Source organism: Photinus pyralis, unplaced genomic scaffold (assembly GCF_008802855.1).
Source record: "Photinus pyralis isolate 1611_PpyrPB1 unplaced genomic scaffold, Ppyr1.3 Ppyr1.4_LG4, whole genome shotgun sequence".
Taxonomy (NCBI): domain Eukaryota; kingdom Metazoa; phylum Arthropoda; class Insecta; order Coleoptera; family Lampyridae; genus Photinus; species Photinus pyralis.
In genome coordinates this window covers 47693019-47713877 of record NW_022170511.1, presented here as the reverse complement: position 1 = coordinate 47713877, position 20859 = coordinate 47693019, and the positions used below count along the sequence as shown (strand labels likewise).

General features: G+C 36.1%; 2 protein-coding genes and 1 long non-coding RNA gene across 5 annotated transcripts in view; 1 reads left to right on the top strand and 2 right to left on the bottom strand.

Annotated features, from left to right (window-relative positions):
* Positions 1–20859, bottom strand: part of LOC116167792 (apoptosis-resistant E3 ubiquitin protein ligase 1-like) — a 151829-nt gene that overhangs the window by 6028 nt on the left and 124942 nt on the right. The gene's annotated exons all lie outside the window — the stretch shown is intronic.
* The window catches only part of LOC116167797, a 37488-nt gene continuing 20216 nt past the window's right edge, over positions 3588–20859 (bottom strand). The window contains exon 5 of the long non-coding RNA XR_004144647.1: positions 3588–3938. This is a non-coding gene — a long non-coding RNA (uncharacterized LOC116167797). The remainder of the gene's footprint in view (positions 3939–20859) is intronic.
* Positions 4259–20859, top strand: part of LOC116167795 (embryonic polarity protein dorsal-like) — a 31935-nt gene continuing 15334 nt past the window's right edge. Inside the window, exon 1 of one of the 2 annotated variants that reach the window (XM_031483320.1) lies at positions 4259–4485. In XM_031483320.1, the coding sequence (XP_031339180.1) occupies positions 4431–4485 (55 nt within the window). In that variant the 5' untranslated portion in view covers positions 4259–4430. Of the gene's footprint in view, positions 4486–8843; positions 8939–20859 lie in introns of those variants that run through there. The other variant, XM_031483321.1, reaches the window with a different exon arrangement.

The window sequence follows — 20859 nt, the reverse complement described above, 5'->3', positions numbered from 1 at the left end:
TTTTTTTGAGGCCCGAAAAAAAAATTATCTCAGATGGACCGGAAAAAAATATTTTCTTATAGAACGTGGGCTGTAGAATCCATAATTGCAAACAGTTCCAACATCGAGCAACTAGATCAAAAGTTACAGCCCTTTGAATTTTTTGTCGAAATCGGTTTTTTTCCCATAACTTTTGATTGAGACGTCTAATCGAAAAAGTACGAATCGTTTTGGATTCTACGCACCAAAATTAACAAGAAAAAGTGTTTTCCCGAGAAATTTTGGTGCAGTCGATTTTTGGTAAAAAAGGAAGGTTATACACTGCCTTTTTTTGAGGCCCGAAAAAAAAATTGTCTCAGATGGACCGGAAAAAAATATTTTCTTATAGAACGTGGGCTGTAGAATCCATAATTTCAAACAGTTCCAACATCGAGCAAGTAGATCAAAAGTTACAGCCCTTTGAATTTTTTGCCGAAATTCTGACAGCGCCAATCGATAGCGCTGGTCGTGACCTTTCCAAAGGGGGGTTAGAAGGCATATCTACGACGCACCGTTCTCGAGATATTACGATTTGAAGTTTCGACCAAGATATGGGTACTCTTACTATACACTGTGTCCATGATAAGGATATTCATGGGGATCTCGGAAACCGTAGAAGATACGATGATGGTCATATTAGGGAAAAGTTGCGAAATTAAACAGTTATTTATTATCATGCTTAAAAAAAAATTTGCCCCTAGGCATTCTTCTCGCTGTGCGTGGGTGCACCATCCTGTTGAAACCAACAGTTTCAAACTTTTGTTTTTCTGTGTGTCGTACATCGTTGCAATCGTCATAAAAAATGCTACTCATTACAGTGTGTATTTTTTTAAGGGACATATAAAAAATAAAGTTGATGATGATTTCTCCGAAACGAAACGTTGTATTCAAAATCTCTCAACGTTGTCTTGTAGAGCTTAAAAAGTGGCAACGAGAAAATGTTTTTTGATTTTTCTGTAACTGCTCAAATAACATATCAGGAAAAAATAAAAACAAAATCGGCAAATTTGGATTTTTCTGGCATATCTTCGGAAGTAATCGGATGTAATCTTAGTGCTCAGGCAATAATACTAGACTTCTCTACCTTGGTATAATATAATATATACTATCACAGATTTAAATATCTGACACTATTAATGAGTTTCTTTTTGTTACCTACTTAGTTGTGATCCGATTAATTTCTGTGCAATTATTCCATATCTGTGGCTGCCAACACTCTGTTGCACCTAGTCCTAGCCTAGCAAAGGAAACCAGAGAAAACAGACTCTTAGAATCCATTAGTAGAAAAGTCTTAGAATATTCTTAGATTATTATAAGAGAAAATGTCTTCAAATTACTTAACAGAAAGTCTAGTGGATGCATAAGTTTTTCGTTAATAAAATGTTATGCATTAACTGCTGTAAACTGTAAAGCAGCCTAGGGCATTTGGACCCTTGAGCCTAGGCACTGACAACCATGGAGCTTAGGTACGTATGCCGTGAAATAAGCATGTGTGAATTTTGACCGTTTCTAGAGCGGTAGCTCTCTCCAGTTACCATTGGCTTTCTGAAAGTTCGAAAACGTGCGCTTTGTTTGGATCTTAGGGGCGGGAAGCTATAACTGCGAACTTTTTTTTTAATATCTTAGATATACTTCCCTTCAGAAAACATCAAACCTTTAGAATTTTCAGGATTGTAGCTTTGCGACCTCAATTCAAGTTTCAACACAATCTAAAATATGCAGTTCGAGCGTGCCACAAAAAGTTCAACTCTCCTGGAAGACATCCGGTACTTACTTCAAAACTATATTTTCTTATAGAGATAAGATAGGATGGTTGACGGTTAACTGTAATTATTTTATAATATTGTACCGAGTGTCCGAGACATTGAGGTGCCATATAAGATAAGTCACCCACGATAAGGAACGAAAGCGGATGTGAGGCGTTCTTTCTTAGAAATGCGCTATATACCGACTTCGCAGGTATCCAGGAATTAATTAGAAACTTTCCGTTTCTACATAAGCAAAATATTGATGCCGAACTGATTATTAGTGAAGTTCGCGCTAGTATGTTATAAATTGTGCACAAATAATAATTAATTCTTATAAACCAAAACCATATAAGGACTGTTATAAATTCATTATTAATTAATTGTAAATAAATAAATCACGTAATTAAATTTACGTTACAAATAGCACCCTGAGCTTAGGCTAGCAACCGCGCGACTTTTAGAAGTGGAACGCTTCTTACGTTAGGGCCATCTTGGTTTTGAGTTGCCGTAGGTAGGCACTAACAAAATCTCTTCGGTTTTGAATCTATGTACAATATGAGTTGCGATTCATTAATTTCCACATATTTTGTTGTTAATGTTGGATATGCCTTCCAAGGGTTGCCTATTCTAGTCGAAGCGAGGATTTTAAAGAAATACCCTCCATTATTTTAAAAGAAGATTGGTTGCATCAAGAAATTTTACTTAAAGAGAATGGGCTATTCCAATTGCTTTTGAAACCAGACAGGTTTTACACGCCCTAAAAAAGATAAAATAGAAGCGGAACTTTATTGTCTCGAAAATGATGGTATTGGTATTGCCATCTGTTGTTTTGGTAATATACCAATTTTTTGCGCAGAGGAACACTAAGCAAGCAAAAGATGATCCTTGACGTTCTCAAAGTTTTAACGTTACAAAGATTCTATAGGGATTCTGAGATCCTAACAGGTTTCTAAGACTTCTGAGGATTATAAGATTCCAAAAAAATTAAAAAAATAGATTCTAAGAAATTACCAAGAGTATTTTAACGTGATCCTAAAATCGTATGATTCCACGAAGACTGAGAAGAATCTCAGGAAACTCCAAGAAAATTCTAACTTAATAAAAATAATTAAAAAAACTAGGGTTTTTTGTGTCATAAACATTTTAGGACAATTGTGTCAAAAGTTAGAGCGCGTAGAAAATAATAAGCTTCTGTTGTGGCGTTCACATAAAATTGTATGGCGGAGGAGAATAAAACTGTCAAACACACTAAAGGTAGAAACTATTTCTACGCCCTCAAAAGTTACATTTTTGGGGTTTTTAAAAAAAAATGTTTCCCAACGCATACAGTGTGTGGGTAGATTTGCTTAACATTCCTTGAGGAGATAGTTGGTGCGTGTTTTAAAACGGTTTTCCACCAATCAGATCCAAGTTGCCATGTACCATATACAGGGTAGGACAGAAAATGCATAGTTCACATAAAAGTATAGTACTCTTGTTTTAAAAAATAGAAGAAATTTGTACTTAAAAAAGTTGTATTGTAGATATAGAGAATTCTAGACGATTTTATTAAATTAATTACACTAACATAAATACCACTCTATTTGATTCATTATTTACCGTTAGGTATGGGTTAATGATCGAATAATTCTGTACATGTCCCTTGGAAACGGCTGCTTTTTCTGGTCACAATTGGGAAACCGTTTCATAATATTCCGATTAAAAAATAGTTTGTGCGAGTGCGAATATATAATAAAATTATCATTAGGATGTAAATAAAACAAAGTTCAAAACTATGCGTTGATGAAACTATACATACATACATTCATATTCGCACGTACATAGTTGATTAAAAAAAATGTTTGTCGAAAACGGATGCTCGATAAGCCGTTTATTTACAATTGCGAATCTAAAGATTACTATTAAAGGTCAGAGGTTGCAATCTCTTTTCGCAGAATTCGCCCCCATTCATTCATAACGACGCGTATAAAGGGGTTCAAGTTTAGTCACACACACAACACCACCGGGGGATTACGCAAGGAGGGGTTGCGTGACTCATCGTATACAGGCGAGAGTTCCGAGAAACGAGAGTTTGGGAGCACGTGAATCAGACGAGGTCGGGGGTCGGCCGACTAAAAAGGCGCCGCATGCCAACTTCTGGATGCGTCGTCCTGTCTCCTCCGCTTCGAGCACCTGCAATCAAGCTTTCTTTATGTTTGACCGTTCCTTTCACATTTGTGCAAATTACTTTAAATGACGTCAATAGTGACCGAATTTACAAAACCGCATTATAGGCGTCTTACGCACATGCATTCTTCTGTTATATAATTATTGTATTCGACGCCTTTTTTTTTCGGGTAGGAAATGCACGATTTCTGAAATCCCGAAAGTGAGGTCGATGTCAAGGCTTTGTTGTTTATACATTACTATTACTATCTTTGTGCAATTAAAATTGTTTACAGTGTCTGTTGTTGATTCTAATATTCCGACGTACTTTATTTGAGATATCGAGAGGGGGATTTTGCGCGAAAACATTTTTCTGAGGAAATAAATTATCTGCCCTCCTTAAACAATCAATTCATATCGTTTAGTACCCGCAGATATCTCGCCGTGTTCGCGAAAAATTGAGTGTACAAACGTATGGTAAATGGTTGACTGCGTAGCATCAGGTGTACTTTGTTCGGTATGAAAATGGCACCTCCCAGGTTACCACAATCTCACTATCTACCCCATCGAAAAGGTAGGTAAAGCGACAAACCATTAATCATCATTTGACCGCCCTTGTTGCATAATGAAGCGCATGCCCCTATACCTGGACTCTATGGTGTGGAGATTGGCTCTATTTTGATTGTATTATTTTTTTTGTTCTCAACCCACGTAAAGAGGAGTCTCCTCCTTCGCAACAAAATTGCTGCGGTTTTTTCGATTTATTCCATACTTACAAATTAAATAGATTTTTATAACATACGAACAGTCGGCGACAAAAAACATGGAGAGGAGATGGACATCTACGGTATCAAATCTATCTTAAAATTACTGCAAAATTCCTTTTTTTATCATTTTCTTAGCAGACATAAGTGTCAGATTACGTTTTTGAAAATTAATTTTGCAAAAATTTTCCAAAAATCTCTACCGCAAAATGGCACACTCTGATGAGTAGGTGGGAAAAAACTGATTTAGATAAACTGTAATTGTGCACTTGAGTTTTCCTACAGCTACACGTGGATTTTCTTTGAAGAGAATTCCTCGGGACCTATTTCCCCATTTTTTTTTGAAACGAAAAAAGTATTCCAAACCGGTTTGTTTGACGAATTTCTATTGGCTCTTGGTGAAACAATCGCGTGCGCAAACCAAACAATCCAGCAATTATTCATAATTAAAGAGCGATTCTCCACCAAAGGTGAATACCTATGTCAGAGACGAAGACCTCATTGGCCTACAATCTTTTAAAATAAGTATACGGGCTCAGGTAAAGGAATTATCGCACCTAACCTCCTCTTTTAAAAGGATTTAATTAAAAAAAGATTAGAAAGAAGTTTTTAAGGAATTTATTTGAACCTTTTTTAAATCTGTTTGAATCTTTTCAATTTTTTTGAATCACTTGAATCTTTTTTAATATCATCCTTGGTGTGCTATAGTTTTGAAAAGAGAATTTAATATGCTGACTGTTTGGATTAAAATATATAGGGCATTTCATTTAAAAAACGATATCATTTTTAATTGACCCCGTGTACTTATTTTGAAAAGGGTAGATTATGCAACAATCATTTGTAATAAACATATTTCCGATAACTGAATCAACAAAGAAATTATACGGTTTTATTTAAAAATGGTATAGTGCACCTTTTTCCTATAACTCAAAAACAAAAAACTGTTTGGTTTTCAACATAGAGATTGCAATGTCAATTTTTTTCCATTACTTATCGTTTTCGAGTTACCTTCGGAGTTGTACAGAGATTTATACACAATCGTGAATGTAGTCCAATTTTAATATTTGACATAATTCCGAATGCACCTTTCTTTACCTATATCTTTAAGAGCGGGCTGTGTTCCGACGCTTATTCACTCTAAAACAAAGAAAAGAAACAAGAAACCCGAGTTAATCCACTCGGTAATTGAAATGAAGAATTGCTTGAGAGGCCAAATCCCGATCCACCGCGTGAATTAACGTGTTACTTACTATTCCTGAAGAAGGCACATTTATACACCACCCAAATCAAGTGAAGCTAATTACTTACTTATTATTAATGAAATTTAAAGTAACATACATTACACCCCCTTTATATTCAATGAAAGCCTCAATAAGAAGAGATAGGGTTCAGCCCAAAAACCACCCTGAAGGCTACCACTTCGATCATTACTTATGTGATTTATCGACATTGAATTTCTCAAAAAAACCAATAGGTTACTAATTTAGAAGTGAAATATCAAGAAAAGGAAACGAAGTACGAAAAGCCTATGCACGTTAAAAATGGCGCTCGTTAAAATCAGGTGCAATAGCCAGTGGTACTCAATCAAAAACCAGGTGTCAAATTCTTGACAGAATAGCTTCCTAGCTGAAACCAAAAATTGCCAACATACTTGATTTTTTGCGCATGCATTTTGTTTTCTTTTATTAGGAGAACCTACCATCCAAATTTCGTTTTAATTGTTCCATAAATAAGAAAATTGCATTTCTGCGCATGCGCAACACGATTTTTGCGCATGAATTTTGTTTGCTTTTATTAAAGGGACTTACCATAGAAATTTCGTTTAAATTGCTTCAAAACAAGATCGTTGCGTTTTGCACATATGCAACACAATTTTTTGACTTTGACAATTTTTTTCTCCGTTTTTTGATAATATAACCCGGCCCAATTTTTTGTAGGTTGTACACAGGAAAATAAGGTCTTCCAAATAATAGAATAAAAATTTTAGGTTGCTATTTGAAAAAATAAGTTCGATGCCGTTACGGCGCTCCAAAATTTTTTTTCAAAAATCCGGCCCGTTATTTTTCTGTTCGGTATGCCTAAAACATATATACAAAATTTCAACAAAATCCGTCGAGCCGTTTTCTCAGAAAATTGCCAACAAACGTACGTACGTACGTACGTACGTACGTACGTACATACAGACGGAAAAAAATTTTATTCTTTAAAAGTTGCTTAAAATGGTCTAAAACGTCGACATTTGATGAAATTTTGAAATGTTCAAAAAACGGCTATCGCAATAGCTACCTAGCACATGCTAGGAAGCTAATTACAGTGACACTCAACCAATACTAATTTATATTTACTTGAGAAAATAAAGGAATTAATTAACAGTTAGGAGAGGGATGCTCCCGTGAAGTTTGTGATTAAGCCGAGGATTAAGCTACATATACCTCAACTGTAAAATAAATGAACTGTTTCTGCTTCATTTGATTGTATATTTAGGCACTCTTCGATTTTCAGTTTGCATACCACTGGAATGAGTAAACGAAGATATCAAAAGCAAATTTCGAGAGAGATCAACGTGATGATAATCTCCAAATTTATACCTAATAAAAAATCCGATACAACTGAATACCGAACGATCATTTTTACAATACACCTTAAGGGGTTGATTCTGTCCCACCAGATCAGTATGACTTGTAAAACAAATTTTTTTAATCGGCATTAGTTTTACTTCTATTCGAAATTTCATTTAAATATCTTAAACATCTTAACAAATAAACAATTCGAGATTGCGCATGCGCAAAACAAATTTTTTTGAATTAATAATAATAATAATTGGCATCAGTTTTATTTACTAACACAGAAAACTGGACATTCGTATATTCTCTGTAACAAGAGTTATAAAAAAGGTTTGAGCAGTTTTTGGGCTATAACTTTTTGGCCCGTTGGTCCACGTAGCCGAATAACGACCTTTCTTATATCCTGAAGAATATGTATATCAATTTTCAAAGCGATCGGACGTTTCTACACAAAGTTATCGTGGACACGGACAGACAGACGGACAGACAACAGTACAAAATTATAAACGATCTCGAGGATCGTTAATAAACTGGCTTCCGTTGGCACATTATACATACACTTTGTTTATTTCGTTTCAAGCTCTTATTAAAATAGGTACAAAGGTTTTCAAAGTCTTTCGACTTCTAGCTAGTTCTCGTGTTCAAACTGCAACAGGATTATTGAGAGAAGATGGTCTAATAATTGTTCTCCACTACTCCACCTACGTTGGGTCCCAATTTTTGGAATGAATTTTCCAGGCGAACTTCCGGTAGAAATAGTCCACAATTCTAAGGCCTATAGACGAATATTTCTGTTAAATGAAATTTTCCGAGGGTGCACTTTTCCCAAATGAGAACTTCCGGGAGGTGGTTGACATTCCAAACCGAATACTTATTTTCTCGGTGGAGGATTTTCAGGGTGAAATTTCCGCCGACGAATATTAATTAATTAATTAATAAGAAAATGACAATTGGGAGATAACTTGGGCGCATCAGAATCCATTTTCTAATTAATTATTCTAGGTAGGTACATTGATTCATCAGCCTCTTATAATTGGCATCATCATAGAAATTGATTTAACTGACCAATTATTAATTTCTAAAATTGACTGTCAACATTGATTATTTCTCAGAATATGACCATACAACTTAATTTTATCAATAGCAAGTACCGCAATGAAATTTTATTTCAATTACCTAGGTACGCCTAATTGCAGTCCAAAATTCCTTTCGTTTTTTCCTAGTCTACAGTAAGACTTGTCGAAAATTGTTACATTTTCCTGTTGATTTGTCAAGGAATTCGTTACCCGCCCCAAAACTGAATTTAGGGATGCGAATGCAAAATTTCCAGGTACGAAAATTGGAGGTTCGTATTGTTTCCATCGATTAATGCAATCTTTCGCGAAAAAAAACTGGATTATGAAAGCCCGAGTGTCACAGAATTCCCCAAGTCAAGAGATCAGCTTTTATCATTGTTTTTTTGGACTATCGACTTGTATACACATGGTGGTCATCGATAAAGATCGCATTTGAATTTGTGGCGAGCGATTCGGGATGATCCACATTTCGGATCGGGCTGTACATCGACTGGCAATGATATACTTGTGGTCAAAAAATTGGGAATTTCAGTAGACGTTCAGTGCAAATCAGTTATGGTTCTCCCGGTTTCGGTGCTCTAAGACGATGCCGCCAGACTTGCAAAACATTATGTGCTTCCTAGGTAAGACTCGGAGTGCTTTGACGCGGTCGATCGTTGCATTTATCACTCTTTAAAAATAGGCGCAAATACGAAAAGTAATTCAATACAACTTCCAGTTATACTATTTTAAAAACAGAATGAAAAAATAGGACTTCCCCGGTTTTTTAAGGTCTTGACCTTCCCGAGTTTATACCGAAGTCAGTGGCGTACATGGAGCGCACGTATCGAGATGTGAATCGCAGAATGTTAATTGTTTTGGCATTGATTTTAACACGTCATTTCTTCGCCTTAGTTCGAATTAAGACAATATAGAATTGGATTATGTAAGAATGTCACCTATGGGGACATGCGGAACGGAACTAATTTACAAAAAAGTTTATGGAAACAATTTTGATACATGTTTAGATTTGTTTACCGTGTATAATAATTATGTATGTAGGTATGTGGAAATTTCGTATTGAAACTCCTTGTGGTAGGTCATGGCGTTCTAACTATTACAGTAATTTTCAAGAACGTAGTAAGGTAGACAATTAAGGGGCATGACGTAGTACCATTGCATTTCATAAAAACATTGCGTATACACAGAATAATTCAAATTAACGTAAGCCTCCGGCCGTATCCGCCATGACCTTTACGTTCAACTGTTAATTTTCCATCTGAAAAAGCTAAAAACAAGCGCATAAAAGAAGCGGTAGTCACCACAGTTCCTCCAGTTAATGTTAACCATTGAATTTCTAACTATCTAAATTCACTGATGTTAACCTTGATTGCAAAAACAATCATCAACTGCAAGCTGTATTCTTTATTTCAAAATTTTATTTTTAAGATCCATAGGCGGCGCAACAGTTCGGGCTTTCGTCCAGACCAATTTTATAACGCAAATAAGGTTGTAATTTGCAAGTTTATTGAAAACCGAAAAATATGCAAAAAAGGGACCAAATTTTTAATTAGTGAAATACACCCACCGTTGCCTTACGTCATTCATCGCTATGAGTATAGTTAGTTTTTAAACTTTTTTCGGAGCCCTATCAAGGGGCGTGTCCATGATGATCAGTGCCATCCGTCAATTAAAAACATATTCCGCCGCCTCTGCTAAGTGTTTCTTAGAACTAATGAAGTAAATGATCTTGCTTTTGATGCATAGAACTTTACAATTTTGTCCAGGGACGTAGGTACAGATGGGACAGACTGACATTGAAACTTGACCCATGTATCTACGAGTTAAATTACTTTATTATAAGACGTAATTTTGTTTATAAGTTCAACGTTTGAGTTATTTATTTCATTTTAAAAGGGGCTTGATTAGTGTCTTTGCTTGGGTCGACCATGAATTGGGATCAGGAGCGCACAATAAATATTCGTATTATTCCTATTTGCATTTGATATTCGTTTTTACAATGTACCTGTCGAATAGCAAGTTTGAGCGTCGTGGGAGATTCTTTTACTTGCTTCACTGCAGAGTGTGCTTCTCTTTCGATACGCCACTGTACTAATAAAATATAATATACATTCCTGGAATTTTAACCATTTCGGATCTCAGCGGCGACGAGAGTTATCTTTTTTGTAGGGTGCCATGAAAATGAAGGGTCTCTCCCAAATATTTTAAATTATTTTTAATAATTTCATCGGAATTTGTCATTTTAGTGTCTGTTTATCGATTTTAGCTTCGCTTAATTTCTTCTTTAAGTTTAATCAATCATGTAAATTTATTTGTTTAAATTGTAAGATGTTAAAATTGCGTTATTTAGAATTAAGGAGTCAAGTGTTATCTGCTCGGTATTCTTATAAAAAAGAAACTTAGCATTGCGCTGTCTGCGGATGGACACACCTGATGTTAAAATGTTAAAATATGCGATATTTTGCCTTTACTAGATGAATCTTTGGTTAAAATTTCAACAAAATAAGAACGTTGACATTGCACAATTCGGGCATGCGTACATCTGATGTTTACAATATGCGATATGCTGGCCTTTACTACAAAACTCTGCCTAACATTTCTAAAAAATATCTAAATAAGAAAGTTGCACATCTGATTTTTTCAATATGTGAAATGCTTGACTATATTAGAAGCATTTCAAAAAAATATCTCTATAAATAAAAACGATAACATTGCGCAGTTTGCGCATGCGCACAGCGCACATTAATCGTCAAGATTTTGCTTGGTTGAGGTGCCAGAGCTATAAGCTACTGAATGCAAAAAGAACGAACAAATATGTTGAAAACTATAGGAGTAGAATGCACGAAGTGGCCACTAGTGCTCACTAAAGCGCGGCGGATCCAAAACATAGTTCTAAACAAGAGTCCGCCCGCTTGTCGGAAGAGCAACGAATCAACGATCAGTATTCAGTAGCGCAACGAAGCGGCCTGAGCGTCGCTGACCGTGCGATAAGCAAAATTATTCTCGCACTCGGGCGGAAAATACCCTAGGAACGGCCCCGGTTGCGGAAAAGTAATACCAGAATTCCTATGTTTTTTCAGGATCTTAGTTTTTCTCTCTCTAAATTTTGAGATAACTATGCCTATTCTTTTTGGAACTCAATTGTTTTTCGCCCCCAGTTCTGAAATCATCGGAATTTTGAATTATTTTTTAAGTTCCGTTTCGATTAATTTTTCGCAAAAAAAAACGTTCATTTCACCTTAGCGAACCTTTTTCTAAAATTCCAAAATGCTTCAAATTGTTGCTGTTTTAAAAATAATTTTTGTATGATTGCGCCAAATTTCGTCAGGTTCCCACAAAAATGTTCATTTGTGACGTACGAATGCAATTACACGATTACAAAGCACAAAATCGCTGCAAGTGTTTATACTTTCTCTGTAAATACTAAATTTTAAGATCCATAGGCGGCGGAACAGTCCGGGCCTTCGGTTCGCCTAGCCCAGTCTTTTAATGGAGATAATTCTGATGAAATTAAATTTAATTTCATAACACATGTAAGTGAAATACGTACTCACTGTTACCCTTCAGAACTGGCGCTATGTCTATTTTTCTTGTGACCTGAGGTTCCACCATGGTCATACAAATTTGTCATTGATTTTTTTCGAAACCCTATCACGCTCTTCAGTGCCGTCCTTCGGTCAGGTCAATTAAAAACCTATTCCGCCGCCTCTGATTGTTTCTTAGAATGAACGAAGTAAATTATCTTGCTTTTGACGCAAACAATTATGTCCAGGGGCGTGGCTACAGATGGGTAGGCATTTAGCCATTGCGATTAATTTAACAATATTCCTAATCTTCGTATTATTCATTTGATGATACCCTTGCTTCTCCTTTCGTTGCGCCACTGTATTAACAAAATATGGAATTTTAACCATATTGTGCAAACGTAGATCCCAGCGGCGGCGAGATTGATCGTTTTTGTAGGGTCCATGTGTCGAATAAAGCGCGCGCCAAAGGTTGGGAGAGGAAGACATTCTATTTTTACCTGTACAGGGTAAGACACAAAAATTCCGCGAGGGCCAATAAACCAAGGATCAAAAATTTTCGTTTGTCAGCTGTCTCAGTAATAATAGAACTTAGCAAAATGGAACTAACGCTCTTGGATCCCGATTTTTTACAAAATTAGTGACGTACTCAAAAACGTGTTATGGTTGATGAAAAAGATAAAGAATCATTTTGAGACTTTTGAGGGCCAAATAATCGGGACCGTTGGTTTATTTGAAAAAACTGTATGTTTTCCTGTCGATTTAATCATCAGAAGCGATAAACACAGCGCAATCATTCTCATAATTCTTTCGAACTTTTCGTTTCCTGTTCCAGGCCACAGAATGATGCTATTATCTTACATTAGATCCGTCACCCCTTTTGTGATCCCCTGAGAGTGGTAAGGCGACAAAATTTTACCTGTAAACGCAATTGAAAGTGGTGCTTTCGTAACCTTAAAAACACGAGTAATGGGTTCACCTAAGTTTTTGAAGATGCAAGATGTCCTTTTCGATTTTGTGATTATAAATAAATAAATAACTGTCACTTCTCTTATGGTTACTGAAAAATACTATAGTAAGACACGCAAATTTTGGGATTTTTGGGAGACTAATTCTTAATCGAAGATCGAAGCATTCCTCTAAAAATTCCTGGTTTGCATACATATTGGAACTTAAATTTAATATTAATAAAAATATGGAGCTGTTGGTTTCTTCCGAAGAATCCTTAATTTATTGCACCAAATTTCGTTTCGTTTAATTTTCCACAAAAAATGCTCATTTGTGATATGTAGAAATGCAATTACACGATTACAAAGCAGAAAATCGCTGCGATTGGAACCGGTACCTATTCTTCATTTCAAAGACTTGCCGTGAATGTTAAATTTTAAGATCCATAGGCGGCGGAACAGTCTGGGTCTTCGATTCGCGTAGGACAACCTTTTATGTATATAGATAATTCCAATTAAGGTTTTAATTTCATAACAAATTTATCATGTCAATTAAACACATATCCAGCCGCCGCTGCTAAAATTGTTTTAGAATAAACGAAATAAATGATCTTGCTTCTGACGTAAAGAATTTTAAAATTTTGTCCAGGGACGTAGCTACAGATGGGTCAGACTAACTTAAGAAGCATTCTTAGTAAGCGTTTGAATTAGGTATTCCTCCTAATTAATTAAGTAATTCTTCCTACAATGGACCTACCGAAATTCCAAATTGGAGCGCCGTAGGAGATTCTTCTATACTTCCTTCACTCCAAGCGCGACTACCCTTGCTTCCCCTTTCGTTGCGCCACTGTATGAATACGAGTACATTCTTGGAATTTTAATCACAATCAACCGTAGATAGTTAATCTGAGGTAGATACCAGTGGCGGCGAGACTTTTCTCTAGGATACCACGTGTGGGCGTGTCACAGGGAAGAGGGGGGGGGGGGGGGGGAAGTAATCGTCCGCCTTAAAGACGCGTTCTATTTTTCAGATTTTCAGTTATTGCTTGCTTGTACATAGTGCAACAGTGAAATAATGAAAATTCAGCGAGGCCTAAGACCAGTATCTGCGATGCTGAAAGTTAGTGTGGCAACTTTCTCAACAACTATAAAGCCGGACAGACTAAAACGAAGTAAGGCTTTTGTTGAATTTTTTGTGCGTCCGCTTTCCGATTGTGTAAATTTCCCAAAATTGTGCCCCTACATTGCGCCTAAGTTTATTTTTTTTTACGAAGGAATTCGGCCCCCGCTGCTCTTTTTTTACCGCTGTGTGGCCTTTTTTAAAATTTGTTTTAAGTTTAAAGGAAATTTTGATCAGAAATAGAAAAATTATGATCTAGATTTTTGAAACATCTCTGAAAGATCTTTACAGTTTATTGACATTTGACGAAAATTTCAATTTTGCTTCATAAAAGTTTTGGGATTATTTTATTTTCAATATTTTTTGGAATTTCTCCATATGTATTTTGAAATTTTTCTAGAAATTGAAGATTTTGCAAAACATTCTCAGAATAGAACAAATCTCTGAGAAGAATGTTCTCAAAATCCGAATGAAGAATAATTAAATAAATTAGACATGTACTTCAAATATTTCTCAATATTTTTAAAGGGTCTTTATTTTTTATTAAAATTCAAAATCTTTTTTCTGACAGTTCTTGCTTGTATGCATTGTTGAATGAGGGGGGGGGGGGGAATAATAATAAATCTTTTAATAAACAAAAATTAGATAATTATGGTACTACGACATTTAAAACAAAAACAAAATTTAATGAAGTTAAACTATACCTATACCCGAGCCTATACCTAATTTTGGATAAACGCATTTCAATCACCTTTATTTTTTATAAAAGTTATAGAGATTTTAAAAACCACTTCCCTTTCATGAAGTAAAAATTTTCCAAGTAAAAGCATTATTTTTCTATCTACCGCTGGCGATTTGTTACGTAATCCTAGAAAACTTTCGCAAAAATGCCCCTTTTATCAATCAAAAATTGTCAACGTCCCCTTCCTGTTTGAAACATTATATTTATTTGTATAAAAACTTACTTTAACATAACGATTCGTTAAGGGCTGATATTTTTAGGGCGCTTTCCTTGTTTGATTTTGTTTAAAAGAGTCTAATTGCAATTTACGTAATTTATTTGATTACGTGATTTATTTATTTACAATAAACTTCACTAATAATCACTTCGACATCGATGTTGGAACCTTTATTCAACAGACTGAAATTTGCTTCATAGTACACGGAAACTTTCTAGAAAAAAATCACGGAAGAGCCTAGAAGGCGTAACGTATTTCAACGAAGGAATGCGTTGCATTGGCTTTCATTCCTTATCGCCTGTGAGTAATTTTTTATCGACTTGATGGCGCTCCGATATCAGGGATACTCACTAGACTAGCATATTGAGTTGGGAGGGTTTAAGTACGTAGTACGTCTTACACGGTTTTGATATTTAATTTAAACTTTTCCTGTATTAAATTTTTAATATCCATAGAAGGCGTCGATTCGTCTAGCTAATTTCGTAACAAATTATTAACGACAAATGAAATACGTACGTAGGGCAATTAAAAACATATACCGCCGCCTCTGATTATTTCTTAGAATGGACGAAGTAAATGATCTTGCTTTTGACGCAAACAATTATGTCCAGGGACGTGCCTATAGATGGGCCACACTATCTTTAAAATTATTTCTTGTGCAATTATTTTATTTTAATGCACAATTTGTGATTTGACAGTGTTCTTTATTTAGCCATGTTGATTCAATTAACAATGGATCAAGTCAGTGGGGGCGCCCGTGATTCGAGATCAGGAGCGCACAACAAATCTCCGTATTATTCTTATTTTGATACCCTTGCTTCTCCGTTCGTTGCGCCACTCCATAAACAAAATTTTAAGCATAATGCAAATGTAGATCCAAGCGGCGGCGAGATTTATCTTTTTTGTAGGGTCCATGTGTCGAATAAAGTGCGCGCCAAAGGTTGAGAGATTAAGGGTGAAGGGGATTGCTCTCCGAAATGAATAAAGACGTTCTATTTTTGCTTGTATCAGGGAACACTTAAATAAAAAATTCGGCGGGGGCCAAACCGAACACTTTTCCAAAATAAATCAAGGATCTAAAATGTTTGGTTACAGATTTCCCAGCAACCATAAAACTAGCGCTCTTGGGTTCCGATTTTTTACAAAATTAGAGACGTCCTAGGAATTTTGGGGGTGAAAAAAAGTATGATTTCCTGCTGGATAGCTGTATTAATTAAAAGCGATAAACGCCTACGCACCCGCCATCATTCGCATAATTATTTCGAACATTTCGTTTCCTGTGCCACAAAATGGTGCCATTATGTTACTTTAGATCCGCCACCCATTTGTTACCCTTTCAGAATGGAAAAGATTCGCCTAGCCCAACCTTTTACGAGGGTAATTCTAATGAAGGTTTTAATTTCATAACTAATTTATAATTATAAGTGAAAACGTACGATCAGGTCAATTAAAAACATATTCCGCTGCCTCTGGGAAGATTGTTTCTATGAACGGGTCCTCCTTTTGACGCAAACAATTTTACAATCTTGTCCAGGGACGTAGCGACAGATGGATCAGATTAACTTTTACTTCGTTGGTATCTTTGAATTTGGTATTCCTCCTAATTAATTAAGTATCTAATTCTTTCTATTTGAGTGTCGTGGGAGATTCTTCTACTTGCTTATTGACTGTGAGGAGCGAAGTACGACTACCCTTGTCTCCCCTTTCGCACCGCCACTGTTTTTTTTATGAAATGTATACGAGTACATTCCTGGAATATTAACCACATGCAACCGTAGATTCCAGTGGCGGCGAGATTTGTTTAGGATTCCACGTGCGGAATAAAGTGGGGGTTTTCTGACATACGTTTTCAATTTTCTTTCATAAGAAGCGTTTTCTGTTAAAATTTCTGAAAAATTAGTCCACAAATAAAAAGTTGAAAAGTTGTAGTCAAAGTAATATGTCTCTCTACCCCTCACGATTTGTTACGTTATTACGTAATGCTAGAGAACGTTTACGAAAATGCTCCTTTCTTAATCAAAAATTGCTAACGTCAAGATAGTATTTCCATCTCTGGCGATTTGTTGAGGTTTCCTAGAAAACTGGCATGCATAATGGACCTTTTGGAACCAAAATTAATTGACTACCTAATTAATTCATGTGTACTTGATCCACAAGGTTCTCTGTAAGTGCACCCTCTCCGTTTCAAAAATTATATTTTTTTAAGTAAAAACTTACTTTTACATAATGAATTGTTATTGTGGAGGGCCGGTAATTTGATGGCACTTTCCTCAAATGCGTCGTACCCGCTTTCATACCTTATCCCCTGTGACTAATCTTTTATCGACTTGATGGCACCCCGATGTCTGGGCTACAGAAGTATATTGAGTTGGGTAGGTTTATGTATTTTCATAATTTCCAATTGTAGGTGAAGCTAGACTCCGCGCGGCCACCACGTGGCTACGGGCCGGATAATAATAAATTGTAATTGCAAATTTGAGAAATATATTCGCATAAGTTTTCCATATAACAATCAACTCAGTTCGTCGCTGCCTCGCTGAACACACTGTATAGTAAGCAATGAACACAATAATGACCCTCAAGTATTGTTTAAATAATTTGTAACTGTTGCATAAAACACTGGGCTCGAAAACTGTCGTCTCAGATTTTAAAAAAATATATGAGCTTGGTGTATTCACGGAATTATAATTTCTTCAATTCAAATTTTAAGTTCGAATTTTAAATTTAAGTTGTTTCGTTAAAATTTATGTTTATCTAAAAATTTTATTTTTTGTGTTTCATCTTTAATGTCTTTTAGTTTTTTTTTTCAAATTTTCCGAATTTGGAGATCATGTCTCGGAATTCTTAGATCCTTTCTTAGAATCATTTTGAATTAGATCACCTCGAATATGAATCCAACTCTGAAACTGGTTTTGCGGTTTTCCAAGTTTGGTTTCCCTGCACTGGGACATTCCGCGGATGAGCTAATTGCGAATCCAATTAACTTCCAGAAAAATTAATAGAGTATGAAAGCCCCCGCTATTTTCGCGTCATATAAAAAAGTAGACTTGCCAGCCCGGTTCGAAAATTGACGCTTTAAGGTGGTCGCCCTACCCCACTCTACGCCATTGTTTTCGTTGTAATTGCAATTACTTTGTTACAGAGTAAAAATGTGACATTACCTGCGGCGATGTATAAATATAAACAAATTACATCACGCATTGACGTCTACGAAACATTTTAGGAAGATCCAATTGAAATTATATTAAAAAAAAAGTTTAAAAATCGTCGGGGGATTTCTAAAAAGTAATTGATAAAAATTAAAATAATGCCTACACATTAAGCCAGCGGCAAGTACCTGGTTATCCACGCTCGGAATTTCCCGCGGAGAAATGACGAACAATAGAGGAAATAAAATATTCGAATGAAATTTCCGGCAGTTGTTACTACTACGCGAATGACCGATAGTAAACAAAAATGATAAAAATAGCCCAATTTGATTTGCAAATTAATTAATGGCCCAGGGATACGGTGGTTTTTCTATACGAACCGGTGACGTGCGCGTAAGTATTCCGAGCGCGAAATTGTATTCGCACGATTAGAACAAATCACTTACGTCGGGGATTTTTTGTCTATTTATAAAATGGTACACGTTTTTATTGAAAGGATAATTTCGGTTTTTTTTCTCGAATAGCTCCTTATGCTAATTGCGTAAGAAAATTGAGCGCACAATTGACGTGCGATCTACTCCACTTTATCTCGACGCTAATTACGTCATTTTCGCATATCTGCATAATTATTAAGTACCCCACGGGACGCAGGGCCGGACTGTTGTTGTAGTCTTCGGGGCGGCGAGAGGAGGCGGCGGCGGTGTAATTGGCGCCGCGAAGGGAAAACGACGCCGGGCAAGGCGTCCAGTCTACCAGTTTGTTACACTGTTAAATGACTGGCGCCGGGTCGCGACGATTCCTGACTCACCTGAACACTTCCCCCATACATTTATAAATACATAATTGCGTAAAACTATTATTAAACCCCTTCGGTTTTGTGCGCTTACTGGCGTTTGCAAAAAAAATCGAAAGACGCCGCTTATTTTTGAGCCTGATTCAGCGCGTCCGAAAACGATACGCAGACATAATTTGTTGTGTCTGGGATGCTGTCATCATCCTAGGCCCCATCATATTCCGCGAAGAGAAAAGATCAAATCGGATAATAAGTGGTCGACTTAAAAATTACGACCGACTAACTTTCCGAGCCAAAAATAATCCGTCTAGTTTGCACTTCGGCGCCGCACTTTTTAACGCACACATTTTTTAACCCCGACATTAATATTGTTTATAATTCCCGAGATCGAATGCCGGAAGTTTCCCGTTGGAAACGTATTTATAGAAATGCGAGGCATCTACTCGGTCCATAGTTTGATGTGTACAAATCATGTGCTACCAGATCCAGTAAAATACATACACTTACACAACCTATGTGCTCTATTCATCTGGAACACGTGGCTTCAAATTGGGAACTATCCTTCTGCAACTTACATTCATCTATGTCGATGTCTCGATGACATTTCTATCCAAAAGGAAGCTTCAAAATTTACGTGTTGAAGTGGGACACTTTTTTTGAATTTTTCTGTAGATGGATCCTCAGCAAATTTTGGTGCTATGACGGCCCAAGCTACGGTCTCAAACTAATTGTCTCTTCATTAACACGCTTCTGTTTCTAGCAAGAATTTGGACATTCTCGCAAAATTATGGCGTTGTGTGCGGGTGCACCATCCTGTTGAAACCGACAGTTTCCAACTTTTGTTTCTTTTTTTGCCATTCATCGTCGCATTCATAATAAAGAATGCTACTCAATACAGTATGTACTTTTTTCCGGACCATATAAAAAAATAAAGCTGATGATATTTCCTCTGAAAGGATACGTTGTATTGAAACTCCCTCAACGCTGTCTTGTAGAGCGCAATAAGTGGCAATGAGTAAGTGTTTTTTATTTTTTGTAAATAGCATCAGACAAAACAAAATCGGCAAATTTCGGTATGCCTTTCGGAAATTATCGGAATTTTCTGGTTTCCTTTACAGAATAATAATAATTATTTAAATAATAAAAAAATAAGACTACTCAAACACTAATATTCCAGTATTGTATTTTACCTTTTTAGCGCATTTTCACAAAAATGCGCTATTGTGGTCACTGTCCGTTCATCCGCCTATCTGTCCGTTCCTACCGGCGTTCGATCGCTACTAGTTTTTTATCTTAACAGCTATTGTTCTAGTTTTTCCGCTATTTACTATTTAGTTCGTTATGGTGTCGAGGCAGGCACCAAGGAAGGAATTTTTCTGCGTGGCTTACGAAACAAATTATTGTAAAACCTCAATTTTTTTCATGTACCTACCATAATTTTACAGTTTTTCCGTTTATTAACGATGCTCCAGATCGTCTATAATTTTGAACTGTCTGTCTGTCTCCGTCCGTCTGTCTGTCTTTCTGTGTGCAGTTGTGCTCGATAACTTTTGCATTTGCGCAATTCAATTTTATTTATTAAAATACTTAAAATTAAATGTTGTATGTAGGCACCTCGAATAAAGGTAAAATAAAGCCAAATAAACTAAATGTGTTTTGCGCATGCGTAACCCGATGCGACTAAAAACACGTATTGCGAATGCCCAGCCCCACATTCGTTATTTGTGAACCAATCCTACTAAAATCTTAGGGCAGGATTCTTGTGAAATTGAAGTAGCACGTCAAAAATGATTTTAGTAAAAGCAAACGTATCGCATATTGTAAACATCAGATTAATTAGCGCATGCGCAGGATGCGCAATATCAACTGCCTTATTTATCGAGGTATGTATCTTCTTGAAATTTTGATCACAGCTGCTTCTCTTAAAGGCAACATATGTCATATTGTAAACATTGGATGTGCGCATGCGCAGTACCAACTGCCATATTTATAAAAATATGTCTTTGAAATTTTAACCATAGATGCTTTTTACTTGTTTGAATTTTTAACCAC